Genomic DNA, 27,311 nt, shown 5'->3' with positions numbered 1-27,311 from the left:
ACCTAGCTTGGGGACCTCCCGCGGCCCCGGGAGCAAGTTCCCAGGGACTGGCACTCCCGGGACTGCCCGGGCTTTGTCCTCTGGCCGGCAGCAGCTCCGTTGAGGTGGACGCCTCGGCGCCTCCCTCGCCCTGGGTCCGGGCACTCTACTCCCGGGGCTGGAACCTGCCCCGAGTCCGGCTCCCTGTTTTTTATTCCTCGGCCTTTCTCTCCCTTTCCGCGACCGTTGAGAGCCTCGACTCCCTGCTCCCAGTTGCATTCAGACCCTATCGTTTGTCGGGACGTTCAGATCCCCGGCCCCCCTGCTTGGCCTGGGGGGCGCCCTCCCGGCCCTTCGGCCCTGGTCTGCACCGCTTCCCTCGCCCTTGCCCCCTCGCTCCAGGCCGCTCGGGCTCCCGAAGGCCCCGGCGCTGCCCTTCCGGACCCGCAACCCTCCAAACTTGAGCTGGACTCTGCTTCGCCGCGCGCTCCTTCCCGCCTCCCCTTGCCTGCCGCGTAGCTGTAAGTTGGAGGCTCAGCTCTCAACTTCGGGTGATTTTTCTTTGCCATTCTCTCCTCGGGCAAAGTTTCCCGAGCGCAGCCGCGGCCTCAGGGCTTTTGCTTCGGCCCCCGGCGTCCGCACGCGGGGTGCGAGCGCGGCGGCGGCGGAGAGGGGAAGTGGGTGTGCGCACGCAGGAGGGTGTCCGGGAGCAACTCTACCTGGCTTCCCTCCTCCCGCGCTTCCCCGGCCCCTGCAGCCTCCCTGTACACTCTGTTTTTGTTTGTTTGTTTTGTTTTTTAAATTTTAAATAATTTTTCATTTTAGGGTCCGCATGCGGGGGTGGGGAGCAGGGCGCACGTCTTGCTCCCCACCCCCTCCGCCCCCGCCACCCCTTTCTTCTTCTCTCCCGGCCACGCCGCTGCCTCGGCGCTTGCTGCGGCCACTGGTGAGCCCGCGGCCCCAGCGCCCCCTCCCCTCGGCCCGCCCCTCCCACGGGGGCCGCGTCTGGCGTCTGCGGAGCCCCCCGCCCCGCACCTCCCCCGCCCCGCACTGGCCATTGGCTTGTCCTGGTCTCTTTTTCATGTCCAGCCCCTGATGTGTGTCCATTGGTGTGAGCTTCCCCTTCCCTCCTCCCCTTCTCTCCTGCTCGCCCTGCCCATGTTTTGTGTGTCTCTGTCCATCCAGACTCCTGACGTTCAAGTTCGCAGGGACGTCACGTCCGCACTTGAACTTGCAGCTCAGGGGGGCTTTTGCCATTTTTTTCATCTCTCTCTCTTTCTCTCTCTCTCCCCCTCTATCTCTCCTCTCTCTCTCTCTTTTTTTTTTTTTTTGCTTAAAAAAAAAAAAAGCCATGACGGCTCTCCCACAATTCATCTTCCCTGCGCCATCTTTGTATTATTTCTAATTTATTTTGGATGTCAAAAGGCACTGATGAAGATATTTTCTCTGGAGTCTCCTTCTTTCTAACCCGGCTCTCCCGATGTGAACCGAGCCGTCGTCCGCCCGCCGCCGCCGCCGCCGCCCGCCCCGCAGTCCACCATGTCTCGCCGCAAGCAAGGCAAACCCCAGCACTTAAGCAAACGGGAATTCTCGCGTAAGTAACCCAATAATAGTAATAATAATTATTAATAATCACAAGAGCGCGCAGGACGAGAAGCAAGAGAGAGGGGGAGAGAGGGGTGTGTGCATGCATTTAAAATTTTTTTCACGAGAAAAAACCTCCGAGCGTCGGGATAAAAGAGATTAAAGGGAGAGGGGGAAAAAAAAACCCAGTCTCATCCCATCCCGAACCATAGCCTTATGTACACTTTTGGGATAGCACGAACCTTTTAATTTTATTTAATTTTACAACAATTTGACTGCTCCTCTTTCCTGCTTTCCTCTGCTTTATTACGCTTTTCGAAAAGGAATGCAATGATTTCCCCTCCAGTTTTGCAAAATAATGGACAATGCTGTGGATGCTAACAACTCTCGTGCAAACCTAGGGGAGGGAACTGAAGGGGAAAGGGGGGTTGCTTCCACTCGCCGTAGGAAGAAAAACGGGGGGGTGGGGAGCCCAAGTCTAAAAAAAACAATTCCCAGGGAGAAAAGAGGTGAGACTGGCCCTCGGACATCAGCGCGCTCACGGTCAAGTGTGCACCGGGAGGAAAGTAGTCATCTCCACAATAGTGAGAAAGTGGGATTCTGGGAGGGGGCCCCCGGCGTTCTGGAGTCTCCCGAGTCTGGAGAGGGGCCGCGGCGGCAGGGAGAGCTTGGGCAACCGGGAAGGATGGGAGCAGCGGCCGGCGCTGCCGCCTTTTGTTCCGGCCCGAGGTGGGTGTTTGTCCCGCTGCCTTTTGTGCCGGCTCCTCGCGCTTGCCCTCCCGCGCCGCCGCCGCCGCCGCCGCCGCCGCCGCCGCCGAAGGGCAGGAGCAAGGGACTGGGGCGAGCGGGAGAGGGAGGGGGGGCGCTCTGGCCGCTGCCGCCCGGGCTGCCGCTGCCCGCCCCTCCCGGCCGAACCTCAGTGGCGGCGAGAAAACGTGAAAAATAAATAAAATAAAACAGGGCAAAATTTCTTGCCACAAAACAGAAGCCTAACGCTCCGCCGGCCGTTTTCTGCCACGCTCTCCTCTGACTCCCCCATAGCCCCCCTCCCCGCAAAAATCTCACAGTCTCTAATAGAGGGGATAAAATACAATTATCCCCTTCACCAAAACCTCTTTAGTTGCAAACTTAGAGCGCCGGCGGCACAGAGAGGGAGCGAGGAACTCCCTCCTCTTACTATTTTTTGGAAGATTTTCAAAAAAAGTGGAAGTGGATTTTGATTGGGAAAAATCTCGTGTCTGAATGTTTACAAGCACCGCGTGTGCGGGAGCCTCCTGCCAACAAACAGACAGAGGACCGAGCGCGGCGCGGCAGCCCGGGAGCGGGCGGCGGCTGCGGCCGGGCCTCGCCGGGGCCTCGCCGGGCCTCGCCGCGCCCCCGCCCTGCCCGGGATCGCCCACCCGGCGCCCGCCGCCCGCCCGCTGGCACAGCGGCAGGCCGTGCAGCGACTCAGCGCCAGACGGGTCGAGGGTCCTCTCTGACCCCCCAGCATAATGCCCAGACCTCCTCCCTGCCAACCCTACTGCGAAATCGGCTGGGGAGAAACTCGGCTTTGCAAAGCATTTTTATTTTGCAGAGCAGCCGTAAAAGCGAGTTCTGTCCGCCCCCTACCCCCGACGCCTCTAGCCCCCAGCTCGGGGAGGCGGAGAGGTCACCACGTGCTTTCCTTGCCCCCCTCCCACCGGGACAGGCCACCAGCCCCCAGCTCCTGAGAGCGGCCAAGCCAGGTGGGGGTGGGTGGTAGGTGGTACGGGAGTAGTATGTTCGAGTATGCTTTTGGGGAGTGTTCGACCCTGGGACTCCACGCACCCCTCCCTTGAGTTCTTGTCCTCTACCACGGGCCTGTGTCGGTCAGGGGGCCCTTGTGAGTCTATATTGGGGGTGGGGGTGGGTGGGTAAGTGGGTTGCTGTCTCCTGGCTAACAGAATGCGCCTAGAAAGGCAGGCGGTGGGCACTTAGGAAAGTTTGGCTGCAAGGGAAAGAAAGGAATGAGAGGGCCCACCTCCTTCCCCCTCCTCATTCATGACCCTTATTTTAATTTTTGCTGCAATTTTAAAGGACCACCCTATACCCAGTTCTGTATTTTTTAAAAGGGGTGTGTGTGTTTGAGGGGGGTGCGCAGAGGGAATTGAATTTTTCACTGGGCCCTGGAACTTGTCACACACTTCGAAAGCTCCCCCGCCCGGGCACGTTGCGGGGCCCTCCCTCTCCCCACCCCCGCGCATCCCTCCCTCGCCGCTCTCCCCCGCCCCCAACTCCCCCGGCCGCGCCGGATGCGGAGCAGACGCGGCGCGCGGCGGTGTGAAGTTACAGCCCGGCCAGGTACCGGCGGGAAGGAAGGGCAGTGTTCGCAGCACTCGGGAAAGCTGGGCCCTTCTTCGGAAGGATGCATTGGGGGCTCAAAGGACGGACTAAGGCGTGCAGTCCGGGCTGCTCCCCCGTCCCCCACCCACCCTGGGCCCATCCGGAGATATCCCAGGCTGGGTGGGTTATCCCCCTCTCGCCGTGTCTCAGGGCTGGCTTTGCGTTGAGGAACCAGTTTGAAGGGCGTGCGGTGGTCTGTCCTTTCTAATTTTCTGGGTGCGCAGGGGGGAGCGGGAGCCATTCCGGTCTTCAGGACCCCCTTCCCCTCCCCGCCCCCATCCTCCGCTTCTTGGGCTGGCTGAGCCATTCGGTCGCTAGGAGGCAGAACAAGATCAAGAAAGCTCAGCGAACTTGAACCTGTACCAGAGCCTCCCCCACCCCCGCTCTGCATTTCTCGGCGGGGAGGGAAGAGCTTTGCGAGGGTGGGGGTGGGGGAAACGGACGGTTAGGCAGAATTCCCTTTCTCCCCCCTTCCTCCCATCACCCCTTATGTCTTTGTTCTTCATTTTGACTTTAAAAATGCTTCTTGCCAGGGCTGCAGAGAAGCGCGCGGCCGACACCCCCGGGCTCCGGGAGTGGAGCGGGGTGCAGTTTTCGTTCTCTTTCGGGCGGGCATTTTTTGGTAGGGAGGAAAAGGGAGTGCGCGCTCTCCAGCTTCGGGGCAAGGCCAAAGGGCGGGATCCGGCAAGTTTGCACTTAGTCTCCAGGTTCACTTCTTTCACCCCCTTACCCCCATGCAAAGCACGGACCGAGGCGGCCACTGCGGGCTTGCAGGGCTGCTCTGCAGCCCGACCCACCCCCCCCCCACCGGCTCCTCCGCCTCCTGCAGCTCTCGCCTTGAAGCCCGAAATCACAACAATAGTAATAGTTATCATCATAATGATGCGGGCAAGCGGCGTCATTAATAATGAATAACCGCAGCAGCCGCCGCCGCGCTGCGCACACGGGTGCCGGGAATTGCGGGAGAAAGGCATTTGCAGAGATCCTTCAAAGTAAAAAGTGTGAGCCTCTGGACACAGAATGAATTTCAGGACCCGCGCTTTTGGTGTGTGCGTTGATACCGAGACAGCACCAGGTTAACCTGCCGAGTTTTCCAAGCCTCACTTCCCAGTTCTCCAACTGGTGGTCCCGGGGAACCGTCGTCACCCCGCGGCCACGCAGGACCGCCGTGGAGGCAGCAATCGGGTCCCCAGGCTGCCCGCCGCCTCCCGCCCCGGGTTCCCGGCCCCACGGCCCCGCGGCAGCCGCTGCACGTGTTCCCAGCGAGCGCGGCCGGAGCCTGCGGCCAGCACGCTGCTCGCTTTGTGCCTCAGAGTCCCGGCGCCCAACTTCACTTTCCGCACTGCCCACCCCCGCCGTCCCCCCTGCCCCCGGCCTGTCGCCCCTGCCTTCGCTTTTGTTTCTTTGCTTTTTTCTCTCTGCATTTCAGCCTCGGTTTGCTTCCTTACCCTGTTAAGACAATCAAAGGGAAGGACTTGGAAAGCAAACTTGAAGGCAGAGCTCTCTTTTCCCCTCCCCCTCCCCCTCCCCAGCAGCCCTCGTTTCGCTAGCTCCTTCCTCCTTCCCTACATTTCTTCTAAGGCTTTTTTTTTTTTTTTTTTTTAAATTTATTCCTTTGCAACTGCAGAGAGAGGAAGGAGATCTCAGTCAGCCGCTGGGGCATTGAGACGTTTCAGTCAGTCTTGCTGTTTGAACGCAGAAGCATTTTATTTTCAATTTCTTTTTCCCCTTGTAGAGAATTCGCGGCTAATTATTATGATTATTTGCCCACTCCTTTCCACTTCAATCCTGGACTCCCCGCTTTGTAGCCAGAGCTTAGGCCGGAGCTTAGAAACGGTGGTTGTGTGGGAGTGAAGGAGGATGGAATTGAATTGAGGGAGGGGGTAAAATGGCTGAGGTTAGGAATGTTTTTAGGGAAAGGGGAATTTGCATTAAAATACAGAGAAATTATCAGAGCCCAGAAAGGAAATGTTGATTGCCACTGAGAAAAGATGTCAATGCAAATCAGTAGACTACAGCAAGAGAATTGTATTTTCATATTTTCTTTGTGCCCCACTTCGTCTGATTTTTAATAATATAGTAGCAATGATAAAACATTTTGGTATTTCTCTGAACATCACTAGCCCAATGTTTAGCAGGGAGCCTGATGTGAACCGTATTTCATACATTAGGATATAATTCTTGTTAATTAGCAATAATTTATGTTAAGAGCATAGAAAATGTTGAGGTTATAGGTTTTATATCTGTACATTTGATCATCTTGTTATTTTCAAGAACTTTGCCTCCTATAAAATTAATTAGGTGAAATGTGGAGGTGTAATCGGCAACCTCTGAATTACCACTTCATTTCCTGGTTTTGATTGTAAATCAGTTCAGTCACTACATTTAGAAGACTTGAACCAAGTCTCTTTTGCACATTACCTTTAACTGTTTGATAACTAGAGGAATATCTCCTTTTGCTCCCCAATAATATTTCCATTTTCAGAAATGTGTCAGGGCTTGGGAATAAAAAACAAATCTTAACGGTGGAGTTTAAAAACATGTTTTTGTGCAAAGGTTTTATGTACTACTAACTTTAATAAAATGAAGTCTTTTTCCGGAGTCTTTCTTCAATCTGTAAACCTCAGAACTTGTAGTTAATGCTGAACAACAACAACAAAAGCCACATTTGTTAATGTGTACTTAAAATTCCTAATTCACATAGGAGGGATCTTGGAGAATGACTTCCTTATTCAGTTCCTCACTTGGTCACAATGAAAGCAAATAGGAGAAAAATGATATAGAAGCACAATGCAAAAGCTTTCTGTTTGTCTCCTTCTATTTGAAAAGTATGCATGTGTATTTATCTTTTGGTCAGTATGTTGGGCACAGAAATATAAGTGCTTACTTTGCTGTCTTTATTAGTAGGAATATAACCTTCATATTCCTGTGGTGACCTTATGTTAAATTAGGAGGAGTACCAGAGGCTAGAAATTATGACATGTCCTACTTGAGCACAGGTGCAGCTAGGTAGGGCTCTCTCAATATTATTTCACCTAGCACATCTGGGAGTTACTCCAGATCTTCCCCCTCAATATTCAGTCTGGATAGGGTTGAAATAAATTTAACCTGAGTTCACTGGATTTTTGCACTTTATCAAAATCTGTTTCAATATTCTACACTCAAATTAAAATCTATTTTTTGATTCTCTGTGGCTTTAAGTTCATTAAATGTGAAATTGGCAGCTTGCTAAAGAAGGTCAGACTGATTAACTGTTTAAGACTTGTACATTTTCTGCTTCAGTTTTATTAACTGGCAGCATCCTGGATATGTTTCATATTTTGTAATTTTGTGTGTGTGCGATAGAGTAAGCATAAGGTTTCAGGAGCAGAGACTTACCAACGCTCTTTTCCCCTTTGGAAGTTTAAAAAAATGATAGAAGCTGTTCAAATAGATGCTGGAGTATTTTGGTGCACGGTTAAAAAAAAAAAGGAAACAGGAATGAAAGACATATCTACCTTGTTATACCATCCGCTGGTGATTATGTGTGCAGAAATAGCCCCATAATGAAGCGTTCTGGAGCTCATTCAGAAAATTAGACAACTTTGACAACATTAGGCAAAGTATTTCAAGTCTAAAGAAAGGACTTCTCAGCCTTGATCTGAAATGTGGCGTTTGCTTGACCATTCTGATTTTTACGTGATGGGGGCCACCAACTGCAAACATGTTTAGAATATTTTAGACATTCCATTCTTCAGAATGAAAAAATGACTAATTGGCTTATTTTCTTAAGTACTCAAAAGTATCCCATTTAGCTAATGTGTCTGAGAAGAATTGCCAGTGAATTTGGTATTTCTTTGATTTTGTGGCACTGCTGAGAGTGAGATCAGAAAGGTTTTTGGCACTGTGAATTATGCTGCGTTATGATTATTATTTAGATCTGTTTCACAGGTGAATGCAGTCTTTTTCTTATTACGGCAGTGTAAATGTGGCACATTTTCTGTGTGATGTAGTAGCTTTCCAATTTATGAAGCCATGTCCCTGTATATTTAGAGTATATATGTTCACACACAAAGGGTGTGTGCGCGTGTGTGTGTTTATTCACTTCTCCTTTTATTCTTGGGCACAATAGACAACTTACTCTATACGAAAAAGAAACAAATTTGGTTTCAATCCATGTTTTTACCAGGTTTTTGGGGGGGTAGTTATTATTTAAGCTTACTTTATGTTGCTGCATTAACTATTTATTTAACAGTCACATTCTTTCTGAACATACAAACCAGACACATTTGGGTGTGTGGGTGTGTGTGTGTGTGTGTGTCTGTGTATGTGTGTGTGTTTTCTCTGGAAGTATGCAAGTCAGGCAGTTTTCTTTAAATATATGATGATTTGCCTCATTGATAAATTTGCTTTCTTGTTGACAGTTTCCACATCTGTGTACATTTTATACGCTCACATTTTTCTGGGCATTAAATGGAGGAGGCTAGAAACCCTTTACATAATGTGCTGGGATGGGATGGGGTTGAGAATGTATTTCCCCGTATTCTTTCCTTTCTGGCACTCTAATAATTGTGCTTTTGTTTCTTCAACCACAGCCGAACCTCTTGAAGCCATTCTTACAGATGATGAACCAGACCACGGCCCTTTGGGAGCTCCAGAAGGGGACCATGACCTCCTCACGTGTGGGCAGTGCCAGATGAACTTCCCATTGGGGGACATTCTTATTTTTATCGAGCACAAACGGAAACAATGCAATGGCAGCCTCTGCTTAGAAAAAGCTGTGGATAAGCCACCTTCCCCTTCACCAATCGAGATGAAAAAAGCATCCAATCCCGTGGAGGTTGGCATCCAGGTCACGCCAGAGGATGACGATTGTTTATCAACGTCATCTAGAGGAATTTGCCCCAAACAGGAACACATAGCAGGTAAATGAGAAGCAAGGAGAAAAGCTGTTTGCATGTTTTCTTTTCATTTTCAGAGGCGCTGTAGCCAAGCAGTAAGGAGTGGTGAAGTGCTTTCTGTATTTCTCCATGTGACTGTCCATGACAGCCCTGTAATGTTAAAATAAGCATTCCTATTGCTTATGTCCAGAACACATAAAAATAAATATTTTCCACTTCACCGAGCCAAATGTAGGCAGAATAGGTTAAACACACCTGATACCCTCTCTCTGGATCTGCTGATTCTGAATTTCTTTCCTTTTCTCTCCCCTTCTCATTTTTAAGTGTTGAACCTTACTACACCTAGCCCAGTTTCCAAGGTCCATTTCCAGCCTTGGTGACAAGTCAGAGGCAAAGTGGCTATATAGGCATTTGTAGTTCGGCCAGTGACCTGTTTGAGTCAGAATACCTGATCAGACCTCCCTAGGGGTGCAGTTTGTTCTCGATGTTTCCATGAAGTTGGGTGGGCTGGAAGGGCATTTTGGAGGGGCTGGAAAGAGTTAACTGAGTTTCAGGGCTAGCCTTGGATCCATATTGGCTGTCAGCCCGTATGGGGCTGTAATTAAACACAGCCCCGTGGTGGGATGACACCGTGACCTTGACTTTAAGATGCCATTTTCGACTGGCCAGGCCAGAGTAGAGAGGGCAGTTGCTGAAGCGCACAGACATGCTTACTCGAAAAGTTTAAGGGCATGTTGGAAATTTCAAAAGGTTGGTTTGACAGGAACGGCTGCTCCCTGCAGCCTGCCTCCTCAGCTAAATGATAAATGCTTCTCTGTGCTCTCTCTTGTCTCTGATGTGGTTTTGACAGATGTATCTTGATTTTGTTTGTGGTTTACACAACCACATGTCACCCTTACAAATGTCCAGTGCAGACTTCCACTGTTTCTGCTATAACATAACGTAAAAATTCTCTTGGAAAAATATATACACACGTTGAACAGCTCTGCTTCCTTTGGTTAATTTTAGCAGAAAGGTAGCTAGGGGTGTGGGTTTCTCAACAGCTCAAGGGAAAAGGAATTAATGGCTAACAGAGGGACTTAAATCCCCACTCTAAGTGATAAACAGCAACACTATACAGCGACCCTTAAAACATTTTTAAAAATGAAACAACGGTGATTTAATGTACAAGATGAAGTGAATGCAGATTCTGTGGTAACAAAACCGGCATGCCTGTCGGTTGGTCACTCCCCTCTATTTCCCCTGCTGCTGCCCCCAAAAGGCAGAGGGTTTGTTCAGTTTTAGGAAGGGTAGTGCATAGAATCAATTGATTCATTGGAACTTGTCCCTTCAACCTAGTTTGACCACAGAGTTGAACTGTAGTGGGTCAGTAGTCCAGAAGGGATTAAGTGTCGTATTATTTCTCCTCCCCCCCTCTGGAATTTGATCATTAAAATCAAACGTGGCATTTTTTCTTTCTCTCTTTTTTTTTTAATGCTGCCTGCAACAACACTCAGATACTTTTCCTTTAGTGAAATGAGAAATCTGCTGCCAGGGAAGGTGCATTCACAAAATATTTTTCTCAAATCCACCACATGTAGCTTATATGACATGCAGGTTAAGATTTTATCCACCCCTCCCTGCCCCCCAGCAGGATATGGCAATGACCATTTCCATGTGCTGTCTTGTGACTGGAAGGAAAATGAACAGAAGTGTAAGGCATGATTAATGAAGCCAGAGCAAGCGGAAGGGGATTTGTCGTCTTAGGAGATCCAAAGCCTTTCTAAATCACCAAATATGGAGTAACACTTGTGTGATGTAACATCGTATTTACATATCGAGCTGCTCGTTTAAAAGACAAAACACAGTGTCTGTCAAGCAAGAATTAAAACCACACTCCTTACTGAGGTCCCAAGTAGGTTACTCAGTCTCAGATTAACCAGCTTGAAAATTCTGTGCCTCTGTACTTAGAGGAGAAATCTAAAAGCTGGGGGGAAGGCTCTCTAGTGAAGGCTTTTCACTGTCCCAGTTGTAAATCTACATAGGGAAGAAGAAGAGATATTTTCCTTAACTCTCTGGTTGTCATAAAGGTTCTTTTTTTTTTTAAGGACTAGTGCAGTAAGAGCTCAAAGAAGCCCCCCAAAAAGCACATTTAAAATATGTTTTATAGGGCTAATGCTAAGTAATTCCACTGAAATGAAGAGCTACTTAAGCTATCTAAGATATTCAATGGGTGCACCAGTGCTGCGACCCAGGTGAGGTAAACCTTTCATTCACGAATAATTGCAAAGTCTTGATTCCTTTCATTGTGTTTAATCACCTGTTCCCACCCTGGAATTGGCTGAACATAAATAGCGTGGTCGCATCGCAAAGCGAGATGTCAGTAACTAGAGTCACGACTTTTCATAATTCACGGTAATGAATTAAGGAGTTTCCTATGGTGAAATTAACATTCTGCCATCGCACATAAATTAAGATGCCCTGGCCCTTAGGTGCCTCTGAAGCGAAGTTCTGGAAGACGGCTGTGTATTCCCAGCCCATCTCTCTAGAGCACGTCTTCACAACTCCCAAGTCTGCTTTTCTTTTTACGGTGAGGAAGGAAACAATAAGAGTAATCATTCAGTAGATATTTGAATTGTGTCACAAGAAGAAAGGAGGAGCAATGCTCTGTATTAGGAAAGAGATACATTGATGAATCTCTAGAAGAATATGTTTGGCAGCCATATAAGAGGTAGTTATTTAAATACGCTGTGTAGGAAAGGCCTTATTAAAGTGCTGTAAGTTGGGTGTGAGCTTACTGTGTGCTCTGTGCTGTTTTATAGGCAGGAAGCTGGAATCAAACAGTGACAGATCTTCTTCCTGAGATAAATAAAGCTTAGAATTTGGGGCTTTCACACAGGAGATTGAGTGTCCTTTAAAACTTCAGTAAGATGGTGTGGGTTTTGGCTGTACATAGGCCTCTCAAAGCCGAGTATTTTTTAGAAAGGATGATTTTTACCTGGTTGAATACACATGTATATGTTGATCAGGTGTTTTTTTTTTCCATTTCATTCATAATATTGTGTGATTGTGATCCACTGAGACCACTGAAGTCGTACTAATTTAACTGGAAATGGGCAGGTTATTTAACTAATTTATTAGTTATTTAACTAATTTAACTGCAGGGCCCAGTTCATCAATGTTATGTGTCAGATATCCACCATCAGATATCAGCAGCCTTTGACTGGCAGTCAGGGCTTTTAATTAGGGTTTTGTTTTGTTTTCTAGACTCCTATTTTATGAGGGGGAAATATTCATTGAAATTAGTGACTGTGGAGCTGCTGTTCACTTATAGAAAAGGCCAAAAAATATTATCCCACAGTGTCAGCTTTGAGGTTTTGGCTGTTGCACATAGAAATCTTTAAATTAGGGTTGGGCTGTCATAAAGTTAGCTTTTTGAGAGAATGGGAGAAAATATGATTAGTCCTGTAAAGTGTAGTGAGGTCTCTTGCTATTGATATATAACATTTTTTCTCTTTAAAATCATGAACATAGACATTGATATCAGGGCATTGAAAAATTATATGCCTAGACAATACACCTCATACCCAGATAATAATATGTAAGACAGAAGCTCTGTGAGAGGAGAAATACTAATTCAATCCAGAAATATATAAGCATGTTGCTTAAAGGTAAATCAAGTATAACATACTCATGCTTTTTAGAATTTAGAAACTCAACTTGCCTTTTCTTTTTGTACCCATTTGAATTCTTTCTTATCTCAGACTGAACTGGAAGATGTACTTTATGGTATAATTGTAAATGAGACTATAAATTATAGTTTCCTATTATAACCTCTTATTTTTCATTTCTCTTTATTTGTGTGATTCTGAATAAAAACCACTGACTTCTGAAGTGAATTTTTAGCATGGCAGCTAAAACAAACAAACAAACAAACAAAACCCCAGTTTACTGGTGAACATTTTATTTAACCTTCACATCCAGAGACTAAAGAATATTGTTTCCTAATAAATACCTAGGATTTTCATTGGGAGCCTGTGTTTGTGGGACCATTACCCAAAGGCTCATGTTCATGAGACTGGGAGTCCTATATACAAGATGTATTTGTAAATAAGACAGAGAAAGGTTGTGAACTGGCAGCTTGGATGTTTTGTCAAAGTACAATGTGAGAGAAACTCTTTCTAAGACAAATTGTAAATAGAACTGTCACAGCGATTGCATGATTGAGCCGCAGAAGTGTCTTACAATTGTTGGCATTGTCAGAGGACTTTTGAAAGCTTAATTAAACACAGTGGCCCGCATGGCTGCTAAATTTACTTCGGCAAGCCAAAAAGAAAAAAAAATCTACAATGTGGAAGATCCCAAAGATCCCAAAGTTCTTCCGACGTTACCCTTTCCGTGACACAGAAAAGATGCATTGTGCATTTTCCTAGTTGTCTTTTATAAATAGTTTTGAGAATAGGGCCACGTGATATGAAGATCATCCTGTGTGTGATGTGGAGATTGTGTTAGTTTTTCTGTCTCCTGCTGTTACAGACAGTTAATGTAAAAATGGCCTTCTGTTGGAAACACAAATATGTATTCACTTCAAGAACAGGAGCAGAGGGGGAAAGTTTCCCTCCCATTCTCTGTGTTTATTCTATGAAAGCTTAAAAAGCAGTGCTGTAATTTCTCAGATCACCCAGTTCCTCGTTGTATTGCAAGTTGTGCCTTTTACTTTTAAAGGATCTGAAATCTGTTTTGCACACCTTTCTCCTGGTGAATGTGGCATTTAATTGTGGAGCTGCCCATGGGCTGGAAAATGCAAGTGAGTATAGACACGTGCAGGCAGCGTCAGGACAGCAAACTTTAAGCTCAGGGAAGAGGTGAATTGGATGCATATTAATGGCACATTTTAGAATCCTGGAAAATCATTATTGTCACACTGCAGCCTTAGTGCAGTTTGGCTAATGTGTGTGTGTGTGGGGGGGTACTAAATTGAAGTATATAACAAACGTGCAAATCCTAGGGAAGCATTTTTCAGAATTTTGTGATTTCTTAGTGAAAGTATTTCAAAAAGGAGAATAGGTGAATGGTGGCCTTGTACACTAGTCAGTGAAAAAAAGAAGATAGTTCGGCTTTCATTTGGGGGGAAAATACGAAATTTTAACTGAAGTAGCACAGCTAGGGAGATGCACCGAGATTGCGTCACTGGATGTTAATTTAATCTACTCTGGTTGCTCTGTTCACACCCTTATTGCACAAAGAAATCATTTGACAAAATTTACCCGAAGCCCAAATCTGTTTTTACATACAGTAGTACCAGCTTTGTGCAATAAAAGTCACTTAGCATCAAACTGGACCCAGCCTGGCACCTTGCCATTTTTTTAGCAAGAGATTTAATCACCAAGGATCTTTAGTACCTTTCTGCTTGTTCAGATTTCATTTGGGTCATGGTTATGTCAGCAGTGTTGTTATTACAAGGATTAAAAAAAAAAAGATTTAAACTTAGGGCCCATTTTTAACACTATCTCAAATCGAACAGGTTTTAATTTTATGTGTCAATTTGGAGGATATTAATAAAGTTCATAAAATATATTCAGACTATATAATTTAATGGATAATGACTAGTATTTTTATTTGTAATACCAATAGAAAATTGGCATCGTATCCCTCCCTCCTCTGTTCTGTCCTCCTACCCAGGTAAATAAGCATCCTTAAACTGCTTCTCCCCTTTACTCCCAGGGGTTAGAGCTCTGGCCAATATCAGTAAATTTACCTTTGTAATTTGCCACGTAGTTTTTACAACAATGACCTAATTAATTTGAGCACGGACCGTATTATTGCTAGTAGAGTCATTTTCTGTCACAAACTTAATTTCTAGGAAATGTAACCTGACGAATAAGAATGCTTGAGCTCTCCACATGTGCTCCTAAAGACCAAAGGCAGATTTAAAATAATAATTTAAAAAATGCCAGCATTATTAAAGCTAGTATGCTTGATGCCAAACTCAATTTGAAGCCAGTAAACATCAGACTATTTCTAATCAGTTGTTTTAGAATGTAATGTATTCCATATTGGGTTCACTGGAATTTGTCTCTCTGCTTTTTACTGGCCAGCTGCACTCCCTATGCATTTTTAAAACATTTCAGCAAAGGCTTCTGCTGTTCTTAGCAGGGTTAGTAACTTAGGGTCTATTTCTGAGCTCATTCGTCATTCTGTGATGGCATTGAGTTAGGTTGGCAAGGGAAGGATTTGAGGCATGGGGGGTGGTGAGGTCACTTGTGACCCCAGCAGGGAATAGGTGAGCTTCATTTGCCTTTACAATAGGCGCACAGCTACTGCACCTTGGAAGATCTCTCAGGTGCCGCTCAGATGGGCGCATGTAAATGCCCTGTCAGATGCGGAGCTGGAATATTAATGCTTCTTCCACCAGCGCACCATAATAAAGCTGTACACAGCCAGCTTAGTATGCAGCTAGTCTGGGGAATTGTGTAAACTTAGATAGCCCAGTGTGAAAGACAGCAATGTAAAAATGCTGGATACGCCACAGTTTCCATTCTTGTTCTCCTTTGATCTATAGCAAAATGAAAACATCATCCTTTCCTCCTCTTGGAGTTGTCTCCCCGACTCTGCCACCTCCCAATCCCCCACCCGAATTTTTTTGCATGTTCTGGTATGGAGAAATGCGACATAATTTGTTTCATATGGTTAATTACAGGCATTTGAATATTTAAAATTTTAAATAGCCACAGTTCCAGGTTTTCCTGTTAAAAGTATGTGATTTGAACAAAGGGAGTACAGTGTAAATATTTGTGGTGATTTGCAACACCCCTCTTTCCCCATTAAACACACACACGCACACGCGCACACACAGACATTCAGTTTAAATCTAGCGCTGACTTAAAGGACTTCTGTACCTTCATTTGTACTTCTTTTTTTTTTTTTTTTAACCAACTCTCAACTGGAACTCCATTAAAATATTTTACCATTATTTTTGAGTCCACTGTTGCTTGAGGTTTTAAAGAGGATTTTTATAATGTGTTCATTTAAGAGTATCAACAGCTGTCAGAACCAGTTGTGGTAAATCCACAAAACATACAAAGAAAAATACACACGTTTCCTGAAACAAAACACTCTGGAAAAATAAGCTGCCAAGAACTGGCGAATGAGAAGTTTGCAGACAGGGCACCGGAGCGTTTCACCTCTCCGTTCACCCTGGAGACTGATGTGATCGGATCTGATGCAATGCCGCTGGAAGTCTTACCTGCACAGGTTGCTGCTCTGAGCTAGCACCCTGCACAGGGGCTAGGCCAGGCCACAGCTTGCTCCCACTCTGCCCTCCTTTTTTCTTTTTGATCTCTTTAGATAGATACAATACCAAGTTCTTGGTGTGCTAAACAGCAAATTATACTCACTGAAGGTGAGATGATTAGGTTTAAACTTCCTCTAAAAGAGGCGAGAAGACGCCGTGCACACCCTTTTCCAGATAGGGCTGTCAGCCTGTTATTCAGAATTTAATCGGCCCCGCCAGGGAATTCCCAGTGGGGACCTGGAGCAGGCATGTTGGTGAAGGGGATACCTGGGGACCTGTGGTCACTCACAATGAGTTTCTGTTTGTATCTTTGCTGTTGTTAGCATTGGCAATGAACAATTACACCTACAATTTGATTTTAGTTTTAGATAGAGGTGAGTCCACTGATTAAAAACTACCATTAAAATGAAGAATGGAATTATTGTGAAACCTGCAAAGGTGCTTTCAAAAAGAACACAGGTGCTGTGGTGTCCCCCCTTTCTCCACTTTCTATTTTATTTTGGAACTTTCTAAAAAACACAGGGAAGCCTTTTGCTAAGCATCGGGGCATTTACATTTATATTCATCAGTTCATCTTCTTGATATGTAATGGTGCATAAAAAGCTGCAGAAAAAAAATCACATCTGTCAATTTTTAGGGAAATAAGGTGTAGCTTGGATTCTTACCTTAACTGGAGCACAGGGTACTACATGCCACGTCTGCTTTTTAGGTTTTAAATATGGAGTTTCTCTTTGGGTCAAAAAAAAAAAAAAAAAAATCTGAAGCATTTCCTTTTACCGACTCAGGGGATACCATGATTTCGTGATTTATTTACATTTCGGGGCAGCTTACAATGAGCCATTTACTGCTCATTTTAGCCCCCTCTCCCAAGTCTTTGAGTTCATAGTTAAAACAATGCATTAACCAATGTTAAATTTTAAATTTCATGAGTTTCTCTCTCCTACTCCATCCCATTCTAAGATTTAAAAAAATTATTCTTTTACATTTAAAAGTGAACACTGGCTACTGAAGAACGATTTAAAGGCTGAGAAAAATTTTAATAATAAATCGTAACCTTCTCACATTATGTTTTTGTTATGTTAAGGGGAAAAAAATCAATAAGGAAAAATTTAATTCTGATAAAGATACTCTTGGATCTTTGAAAACAACTGCTGTCCTTTTAACTAAAACATTTGAGCAGCTTCAAAGACTATGTATTTCTTCTGATCTTAGAGCTGTGTGACTGGTAGCAAGAAAGAAAAAAAAATCTTATTCTACATACAAGTGGATTGCTTAACAAGTCTGCACAGACACGTACTTGTTTGTACAATAGAGATAAAAATTCCTGTATAAAAATAATTCAGCTGCTGACAGCAGGCATTGTTGTTGGACCTGTCTTTTGTGCTTGTCCCAGCTCCGGGCCCCTCCTCCACTATCTGCTTGGGGCAGCTTGCTGCCTGCAGACTCCTGACCAGAAGTTAATTGCTATATATTAAATATATAGGTATTGTATCTAAAGAGGAACATCTCAAGCCTTCCTGTATGCATTCCACTCTACCTTCTGCTGTGACTGCGGCATTGCCAGCAGAGGGGTGGCAGGCAAACGCTCTAATAGGGAAAATGACTTGAAGGCAGTTAGGGGAAATTTGGCCTTCAAGTCCCATTTGCTCTGCAGTGTAGCATCGGTTTCTAAACTTTTGTTTTTAATCTAATTCTGATTTACTCTGTCACATCCCATATCAACCCTCATTGAACTCTACTCATGTAGAGTAACATTAGTGTCAGATGGAATTGGTCAGGACTGCAGACCTGTGGTTCATACAGATGGTCGTGAATGTGGGTTCTGTGCAGCTTTGCATCCTGTTCTTTCTAACAAACGTTAAAATGTGGCACATTTCTGAGCAGGTCCCATGGGTAAGACAGTCAAGGAATCGGGGACAGTACCTGAGGTTTTCTCCCTTCCCACTCTCCTCTTTCCCACTTCCTTGATATACGTACATTTTGGGTAAGATCAACTCCAGGAAAACATCTGAGGCTGGGGCGGTGGAGAAAGGGGGAGAAGGGTGGCAGAGAGGAGCTACTGGAATATTTTCAGTGGGGGTTCAAACACAGTCACCAAAGCAGAGAGCCCTTTGGGTCCAGCTTTGGAGCAATAAGCACGGGCACATGGTCCTTTCAAAGCTGTTATTCTCAGTCTGACTTGTCCACCATCTGAGAAAGGGTTTACATATAACCTCCGTGCTTTGACCTGGATTGAGTGTTTGGGGTGGCAGTGGGGGAGACTTTCACTGGGAATGCTGTCACTAGAATTTCTTGAATGTCCTGAGGGTAGTAAGGTATGTGTTAGCATTCAAGGTGTGAGTTAGGTTCTTCTCCAGACTGGTAACTGGGAAGCGTGAAAATCCAAATTCCCACGATGCTCTCTAATGACTGGGGTTGGGGGGTGGGGTGGACACCCTAACTTTCTGAATGTCAGCTGATGTCTGTCTGACCTGTTCCTCTTGGGTTAAATGCTGCCAGTGCAGGACGGGGGAACCCCCAGGAAGACACATATACCCAACGACAAGATTTTCACTCCTCAGAAGTAAACCAGATCTCGTTCCTCTGCCTCATACCCTCTCCCTTGCTCTTTTCTCTTTGGAAGCAGAAACTCCTAAAATGAATGCCACTCCAAGCCGATGAAAAAGCTGTTTTTATACCATAGTGGATGTTTACACAGGAGACTCAACTTGAGGGGAAAAAGGCTTTTTGGGAGGGTGGTGGGACTTGCGTTAATCTGTTTTGTTGGAGGACTGTGCAGTATTGCCTAGGAGCAACTCTGGGCTGTTTTTGATAAATTACCATGTTTAGAGATAGGTTTGGCTCTTAAGGGCTTAGTTTTATGAACAAAGTCCGTAACGATGTTTGCAGCCTCTGTTTGTCTCTTAGCCCCTTGGCTTCACTAGAAGCTCAATGTTTAGTTTAAGCTCAGTCTGGAAGATATAACAATTTTGCATTTAAAAAATGAGGAAATCATAGGAAGAAAAACCCTTTGCTTTTTGGATGAATCTTACTGATAATTTGCTAAAGCTCATTTGAATTTTAAGCACTTCTTTAATCTTCAAAGGCTAAATTGCTTTATGAATATGCATGGTGTGGGCAGACTTCAGTTCATTACCTAGTTGTAAATTCTAATGACCATTAGGTCCTTCCAGTAATTGCGAATTGTTTTGCATTTTTGATTGGCCTATTAACATGTACATTCGGTGCACATCAGGCTGGCCTGTCAGCCTGCTGAAGGAGAAAAAAAAGGTGAAAATTGTTTATAGCACCAAGATTCTTAGATTTTCAATCTTGCAAAATTGATGATGTAAAAAAATTAAAGCCGTGTTTTTTCTTCTCAAGATTGAAAGTTCACCAAGAGATTTGACATATTTAATTTACATGATGACTTTGCACTCCTTCATTAATGCAATTTGCATATGAAGCTGTTGTTAATCACTTTTGATCATGTTTTGTGTATTAGCTGCCTCAGTGGCTCTCCTCCTCAGATGCCCCAGTAGAAAGGAGCAAAATGATGCATCTTCTTGCCAAGTTTCCTTTAGTGAATTGAGGAATTAGATGTCTAACCTTGAGTAATTACATATGTTTTATCCGTTTTCTTTTAACGTTAAGTAGTACAGTTTGTGGAAGTGTTGGCTGGAAGTCGTTCTCATTTGGGGAGAAGACTATAAGATTTAGGTGTATGATTGAGGCACATCCAGATACGTACAGAAATATGTATGTCCCTGTTCCCTCATGCAAGTTGTCGGGCAGTTTCACTGTTAGCAGTTTGATGGCGGAGAGACTTGACTATTCCAGTGTGTATTAAGACATCAGGCTCTTTTGGAAGAGAGACGCCTACAAACTACAGACCTTTCTAACAATGCTTTGGGTCTCTGCTTTGAATAGATGGCTTTTGCACCTCCACGTCTTGGGCCTGGGTTTGGCTGACTTCTTTATCTCTTAGCTCAAGTAAGTTTTCCTGGGGCCTTCTGCTCTCAGCTGCTCTCTCTGTGTCCTCCCCTCGTCACTAAAGTAAATCGTGGTCTCTGGGCTGCCGGGTGCCTCCCTCAAGGTACACAAGTGCCCTGGCTGTGAAAACAAGGTGCTAACGAACGGTTTCCGATTTTTGAGAGCCTGTGATTTTGGTGTTTGCCTTTGCTGTTGAATGGACTGTGCTGTATTATTGATGTTCGTCTTTGGTTTAGCAGTTTATCACTGGTTAACAAGCAGAATCAGAACATTGAAACTGATATTCTGATTAAAAGGAATGTTTAATGAAAGAAAATAAATTGTGATGGAAAATGAACAGTGTGTAAGAAACATAACTACAGTTTTAACCTCTGAGGGACCCTAGCACTGCCCTACCGTGACTTCTAGCCATACCATGCTAAAAGCATGCTTCAGTTCAAAGTTGTTAATATTCAGCTGGGAAACAGTATCCAGAACACAAATAAATTATTAAGTGCATGAACTTTTTAGGCAGTAAGATGAACTGATGGGGTCCATCTGTGAGATCCAGGGGCTTTTTATTTGTGTGTGTCGAGCGATTCTGCCCTCTCCGACTTCACAGCCTTTGGTCTCCGGCCAACTGCATGCATAATTGATTCCACACGCACTATCATTTTCTTGATGTAATTGCTTTCCTAAGATATGATGAAATCTAATGGATAATTTGCTATTTGAAAATGGGCAAAAAAATGTTCATATTTTTTATTGGGGGGAAGGTAGTAGACAAGGGGGTATTCAAATGACCTGGTATTTAAGAAAACAAAACAAATCGAAAAAGGCAAAGCTAACTTAGGCTGGCTGCTTCTTTCTCGTTGGTTGTGGGTAGGAAGGTCTTTGTGACATATGGAAGCCAGTGTGTAAATCTCTCTCTTTCTATCATATCACATCCCCACCCCCATTCCTCCTCTCTCTGTCTCTCCCCCAAACTTTACAAGAAAGGGATCCTAACAAGGTAAAAAGTAAACAATTTAGTCATCACAAGCCTTATTATTCAGTCTATCCAGGAGTTTTGCCATGTCGGTTTATTTAACTTCCAGGAATGTAAACACTGACACAGCCCTAGAAGCAGCAAGAAAGATTACAGTATTAGAGTTAAAAACCCTGAGCATGGAGTAGCTGTGCTTTATACTCAGCTATAATAACACTTTACATTGAAACATAATGGTAAGTCAAAACCGACTGGAAACTTCTGCTTATATGGAGTACAAATTTCATTCTAGTAGATTGGCATCATCTAGTGTACCAAGAGTAGATTGTTATATAATGGAGAGACTGTGTAAATGTCAAGTACACAAATAACCCTATAGGAAGTCAATGAAAAGTATTAGAATTTCTTAAATCACCATTAAATTTTGTTGGTGGGACAATCTCATTAGCTTCTTCAAAATCATGTGTGGCTTTGTGTAAGTCTTTTAAAAATGTATTTTGAGGGAATTTACAGACATTGAAACATTGTTTTAATCCAAACCAGTTCATGCTTTAGATGTACCTTAAAAAAAGTATACTGGTTTTCAAAGTACTTAAAGGGAGTGGAGGGGTAGAGAGCATATAAAGGGAATCCATCTCACTGTGGTAAACTGTTTTTCAAGCAAAGTCATAATAATGAACAACACATGATCTGAAATTTGATCAGCAAACATACACTTATGCCAAGGAATTTTCTTTCTTTTTTTCCTTTTCTTTTCTTCCTTTCTTTTTTTTTGCCGTTCACATACCAAGGTTCTGTAAATCAGTAAACCAGGCAAAGAGTAACTATTGTAAGGGGGTGACCAAATCGTAATATACAGAATGGCACAGCTAAGCTGTCTTTTTGGAAGAAACATGAACATCATCACCACTAACAACAATGACAAAAAAAAAAAAACAAAAAAACAACCCTTTTTACAAAACTGGAAATGACAGAATAGTTTTAAAAGGAAAAAATTAAAAAAACCCACCCTACCTTCTGATGCTCAAAACTTCAAACTATTAATAGACCACCAGTGAGATAGACTGTCTTTGTGCCTTGAAATGCAAAATGAGGGAAATAATTAGCAGAGGAACAAAATTCTCAAAATTTGAAGAACTTCTGTGATTACTGGGGGTACAGTGAAAAGAAAATGCAAATTTTCTCCTGATCTTAATTAGATTCGATTGTGTGGTGGGTGTGTTGGATTTGGGGGGAAGGGAGGGGCAGGGAGTGCTGGGGGTGAAGCGAGGGGCTTCGGGATGTGGAGATAGGTTAGCAGGGGCCTGGTGGTGTGGCAGCAAGGCAGCTAACAGCGCTGGTGCAGTAAATGGTGCTGATGGGGGCACGAATCCTAAGCCCTTAATTTAGCAGGGCTCATTTCTCTCTGGGTCTAGAGGATTTCGTTTGTCCTTCCAGGGGAGGAGTGGGCACTGAAGTAACAGCTTGGGCTGCCTTAGGAAGGGGAAGCAGCCTGTGGGTAACTTTTCCCAGCCACACAGGGAAGCTGTGTGAGATGTCATGGGCCGTGCTTTGTGCACCGTGGCCATCAATCGACCTCTCAAGGTGGCACCTGCACAAAACCCCCAGCACCAGGGCACTGCTGTAATCCCCCCCCACCCCGCCCTGCAGCCAAACATGCTCTTTAGAGTTCAGTGGTGATGGTTGGCCAGAGTCCTGCCAAAGTATGTGTAGCAAGTTTCACTGGCTGGATTGCCCCTTGTGTGAAATAATAAAAGCCCTGGCTAAGGCTTCTGAATCTATTTTTGTTTCATTAATATTATTTATTATGTATTTTATTAATATTTTTAGGAGGGACTGTGCTCTCATTTGACCATTTGTAGTTGTAATTAGTACATTCAGTACCGGTTGTAAAAAGTGTACTTGCATTTAATTGCGAGTCAGGATAAATTAATGGATATGATTTGAAACAAAATTCACTTAAAATGTTCTTGCAGGGAGCAAAAGAAGGGGCAGTCCCTGAATTTCATTTATTTTCTGGGTGTCTGTGCTGAGAGGGTCCAAAGGATTGTGTGGGTCTAACGGGATGCATGTATGTGTCCAAGGGAAGAGGGGGCCACAGGGGAAGCAGGAAAACCTGGGCAGGAGGAGGGGCAGCCAGGAGCTCCATTCTTTTCTTTAATTTCTGAGGTTACCGGGACGGCCTTAAGCAAAGTGGTCAAGTCCATATGCTCCCGAGAAGGTGGTAAAGAAAAGAGGTTAGTAGCAAGAGGGAAGGAGCACAAAGGGAAAACTGTACATTGGGAGCATTGCTCTCCTGGCTGTGGGGTAGCCAGACTGGTTTAGCAGACAGAATGATAGATTGTTTTGTCAAGGGTCCCAGGGTGTGCCCTGAACTTGAAGCACTTTGTTTATCTTGAATAGAAAGGGAAAAGTGCAGACATAATCGATGTCTAGTTTTTAGGAGCTTGAAAGAGGTAGGAGAACAGAGAAGAGTTGGGGAGGTGGGGGAGGTGCAGGCCTTGGTTGTGGCTGTCCATTAACAGATGAACTTGGCCGAGGGCCAAGCTTTAGATGCGAGCGTGTCAGGGCCCCAGTGCAGCCAGGCCTTTTCAGTGGTGGGTTTTTTTTCTTTTCTTTCTTTCTTTCTTTTTTTTAAATACCTGCCGACTGTACATCAAATGCTCCCAGGTCTTTGGCTAAAGGCAAGAAAAAAAAACATACACAGCTCAATTTTTTTTCCCTCTGAACCAGTTGAGGCTAGTCTTTTGGCTACATACACAGTTTCTATCATCTTTCCTGGCTTGCCGTTGGGAAAAAAAGAGTTGTGATAACGCCAGTAACCCAAGGGCTGGGGATCGGAAGGGTTGGAGTGTTCAGGAGACCAGAGTGTGTGAGTGCATGTGCCGGAGTATCTGTGTCCCGAGCCAGAGAGGGGCATGGCAGGTGGGCCTGCGTGTGCAGGTAGGAAATCGGTGGGAACCCATTTTTTTAAATGGCTGCAGTTAAACTCCTCGTTGGAAAGGACCTTGTGAACTGATCTGTTGGTGGCTGAGCAATATCATATACTTGAGCAAGGCCCAGGAAAGGCCAGGAGTGGGGGAAAAAAATGCCCTGTTGGAAGTACAGCATTTCCCAAGCAGGGCTGATGGCAAACCCATGTGTCTGGGCTTGTTTTGTTCTCGATCATCTTATCTTCTTTGGTGTGTTTCTGTGTTTTTTAGTTTATTGTGACACTATGTATTCACTTATGAGTGTTGGCAAGCAAGAGTCATCAGCCCAATAACTTCCTGACATTTTTGGCTCTTTTAATGTGCATCTTTGCCCTCTTGCCGCAAGTGGCGAGGTAATTGAATTTCCCTGTTACTCACTGGCAGGAGGCATGTTCTGGCTCCCCGCAGAGGGGCTGCTGGGGCTAACGCTGGGTCCAGAGAATTCCACGAAGGGGACACTGGGGTTTTCAAGTGGTCTGGAGGCCTGTCCAAAGTGCAGTTCACACAATAAAAAATATCTTTTCCCATCATGGACTTGAAAAGGCACCATCGTGAACATCCACGTAAAATATGATAAAATCATGTTTACTTCCCCAGGCTGAAGCCTCACAAGGGAGGTGGGTTTTCTTCCCCGACTTCGTCTGGGAGCCTATAGAAACTGGGAAAATTTGGAGGTCCCTGGGCTCATCCCACAGATAACCCCCAAAACTCAGCCAAGCCCTTAGATGCTGTCTTCTCTCTCAAAGAGGTTGTCTTTGTAACCTGCGTGGTAAGAAAAGGAAGAGGGCCTGAGTGAGGGGAAATAAACTCTTAAAGATATGTGTATGTCCTTTTTTTGTTTTTTTTCCCTTTTTAGCCTCTGTGAGTACATAGAATAAAATGGCAAAAGAGTGCTGCCATTTCTGGTTGTGTGAGCTTGGGCACATTTCTTCATCTTTCCAAGCTCCGGTTTCCTCATCTGTAAATGGAGGCCGGGGGGGCGGGGGGCGGGCGGTGTGCGTGTCACAGGACCCACCTCATGGGACGTTGTGAGCATTATATGAGGATGCTTGCCTGTTTCCCCAAGTGAACACTTGAGGAAAGCTAGTTACTATTACGATTATGACTCATGGCTTACAACTTTTTTCTCCTTTAAGGACTGGTATCTTGCTGTAGTTTCTCCCTGTGTGGGGAGAGCAGGTTGGGATGAGAGAACAGGGCAGGGAAGGTTCTAAGGCGCTCACAGCCTCTTTCTGCCTCAAGGTGGGCTCCTGTGGGAAAGGGCCCTTGGGTGGAGAAAGCTCAGGAACCCTTGCAGATCTGGTGTGGTGGGGTGATTGGTGTGGGGGGGCTTCTCTCCATCGGCAGGTCCCTCAATGCTTGGCCTCTCTCTCTGCAGACATGTGCTGCCTCACCAGGAGAATGTGCCTGGGTGTCTGACATAGTTGCTGTGGGTTCAGTGTCCTGCTTCACCACTGACTGGTCAGGAGGGTTTGGGTGAACCACTTAACCTCTGTGAAATGAAGACCACTCAAAGAACCTCCCTGCCAGGGTCTATGCAAGGGGTAAATGAGAGAAAGCATAAATACACAGGATGCACACCGAGAGTTGCCAGTGCCATACTGTGGATCCAACACATTGTTACTCTACCCCTTAGCAACCCCAGAAGGGAAATCCTATTAGCCCCATTTGATGGAGGAGGAAATCGAGGCTCACCAAGGGTTAAGTAACTTCCCTCCTTAAGGGCTCACAGTATTAAGGATTCTGTCCTTTAGCCTCTAGTCATTACCGTCTGCCACCTCTTCACGAGGTCTGCCGCTTTCTGCAGTGGTGCTGGGGCACCAACTGGGCGGGAAGCTCTGGTGCTGGACGGTTCGCCCTCCTGTGGGTTCTGTGGTTGAGTTTTTCAGTCTTCTGGGAAGGAGAAGAATGTTCCCATCCAGTCCCTGGGCGGCTGTCCTGGGCGTATTGGAGGAGTCTTCGAGCTAGCTGTTGGAAAGAGCAGTAATGTAAGGAATTCTGCTTTGCAAGTAGCCACTTCTCCATCTGTCCAGAGTGATCCGCAACTGGGGCGAGGGTCCTGAGAAGATGAGGGAGGGGGTTTTACTATGTGTGTGTGACTTGGTTAGGAGACACTGGAAGGCTGACCAAGAAACCCAGCTAGCGCTTTTAAAAGGAAGGGCTGGCGGAGTCTGGCTTTCAGCAGTTCTGTTCTGTTGTCTCTTTGGCATTCTCTTCACTCACTGCACCTTTAAAGGGTCCGGAGAATCAGAATTACACTGTGAGGGAGACCGTGCGTGTGCGTGTGCGTGTGCGTGTGTGCGTAGGAGGTCCTGAGCGGTAATACTCTGCTTCGAGGCGGTTTTCATTTCTGGCCAAACAAGCGCTGTGGTAAGGCGAGTCCGGAAAGCAGGCAAGGAGACTTGAGGGAATTTTTGAATGGAAACTGCAGTCAACAACTCCATATGATCCACATGTGGCTTTCCCCGAGGCAAGTTTTCAGCTGCATGGTGGCCTCCCCCAGTCACTCCGCAGGCTGCTCTGACACCATTAATATTTGCTGAAGCAAGACCTGAGGTTCGTTGCAGAGGGATTACATAATGTATTCCAAAGCCAAATGGCAGGGGTTTCCTTTTATTACCCATCCTTTCAGATTGGCCGGGCCACCAGAGACCACCATTTATATAATTTTAGAGTCGCGGGGTAGTCAGGAGGTGCCTACTGTGTGCAGAGGCCCCATGGGGGAGCTGCAGTGTTGGCCTCGGCACCGACAAGTGTCACCAGGGACCTCTGCTCACTCGGTAACCGTTCTCTTCGAGCCGAGGCAGGCTGTTTAGGTAGACCCACCACCAAGAGGTTGCCGTTGGCATGGATGCAGGCGGTCTTCTGAGTGGGCAGTGGGGATGGAGGTGGCTGCTGAGAATACATGTGGGTGGAGAGCTGCAAGCCTTACATTTCAGTTCTTACTCAGCCCTGGGACTAGATCCGTGCTTCCTTCCTTCCCCCTCACCTCTTCTTCACCTGGCTCCCCACATCTCTACATGCCCCAGGTTGAGGACTGAGCGCCCCAGAAGAGAAGCTCTGAGTTTTGTTGGCTGGGACCCCTAGACTGAAAAGCTGAAGTAATAAAGAAAATACCATTGCTTTAGAGCCCCTAATTCCCCCCCACCCCAGTTTTCTCTCCGTTCTCTTGAAAATCAGGCCAGCTCTCTGGTGGCCTTTTGTTTCTTTTTCTTTTTTGGTTCTGCCTCCGTTAAGGTAAGCACGAAGTTAATGTCCCAAGAGGCAGGCCGGTGACCTTTCAGGCCAAGTGCCTGGATGTGGCAACGCTATAATAAATA

At 45.5% G+C, this 27,311-nt stretch overlaps 1 protein-coding gene across 8 annotated transcripts in view; it reads left to right on the top strand.

The window, feature by feature from the left end:
- Nucleotides 1-863: 863 nt before the first annotated feature.
- The window catches only part of BCL11A (BAF chromatin remodeling complex subunit BCL11A), a 100,423-nt gene continuing 73,975 nt past the window's right edge, over nt 864-27,311 (top strand). For 3 of the 8 annotated variants that reach the window (XM_032653523.1, XM_032653524.1, XM_032653516.1), the window contains exons 1-2: nt 1,149-1,573; nt 8,502-8,831. In XM_032653523.1, the coding sequence (XP_032509414.1) occupies nt 1,519-1,573; nt 8,502-8,831 (385 nt within the window). In that variant the 5' untranslated portion in view covers nt 1,149-1,518. Of the gene's footprint in view, nt 926-1,148; nt 1,574-3,838; nt 3,886-8,501; nt 8,832-27,311 lie in introns of those variants that run through there. The other 5 variants (XM_032653521.1, XM_032653520.1, XM_032653517.1 and 2 more) reach the window with 4 other exon arrangements.

This window comes from Phocoena sinus, chromosome 13, assembly GCF_008692025.1.
Source record: "Phocoena sinus isolate mPhoSin1 chromosome 13, mPhoSin1.pri, whole genome shotgun sequence".
Lineage (NCBI taxonomy): Eukaryota > Metazoa > Chordata > Mammalia > Artiodactyla > Phocoenidae > Phocoena > Phocoena sinus.
This window is presented reverse-complemented; position numbering and strand designations above follow the sequence as displayed.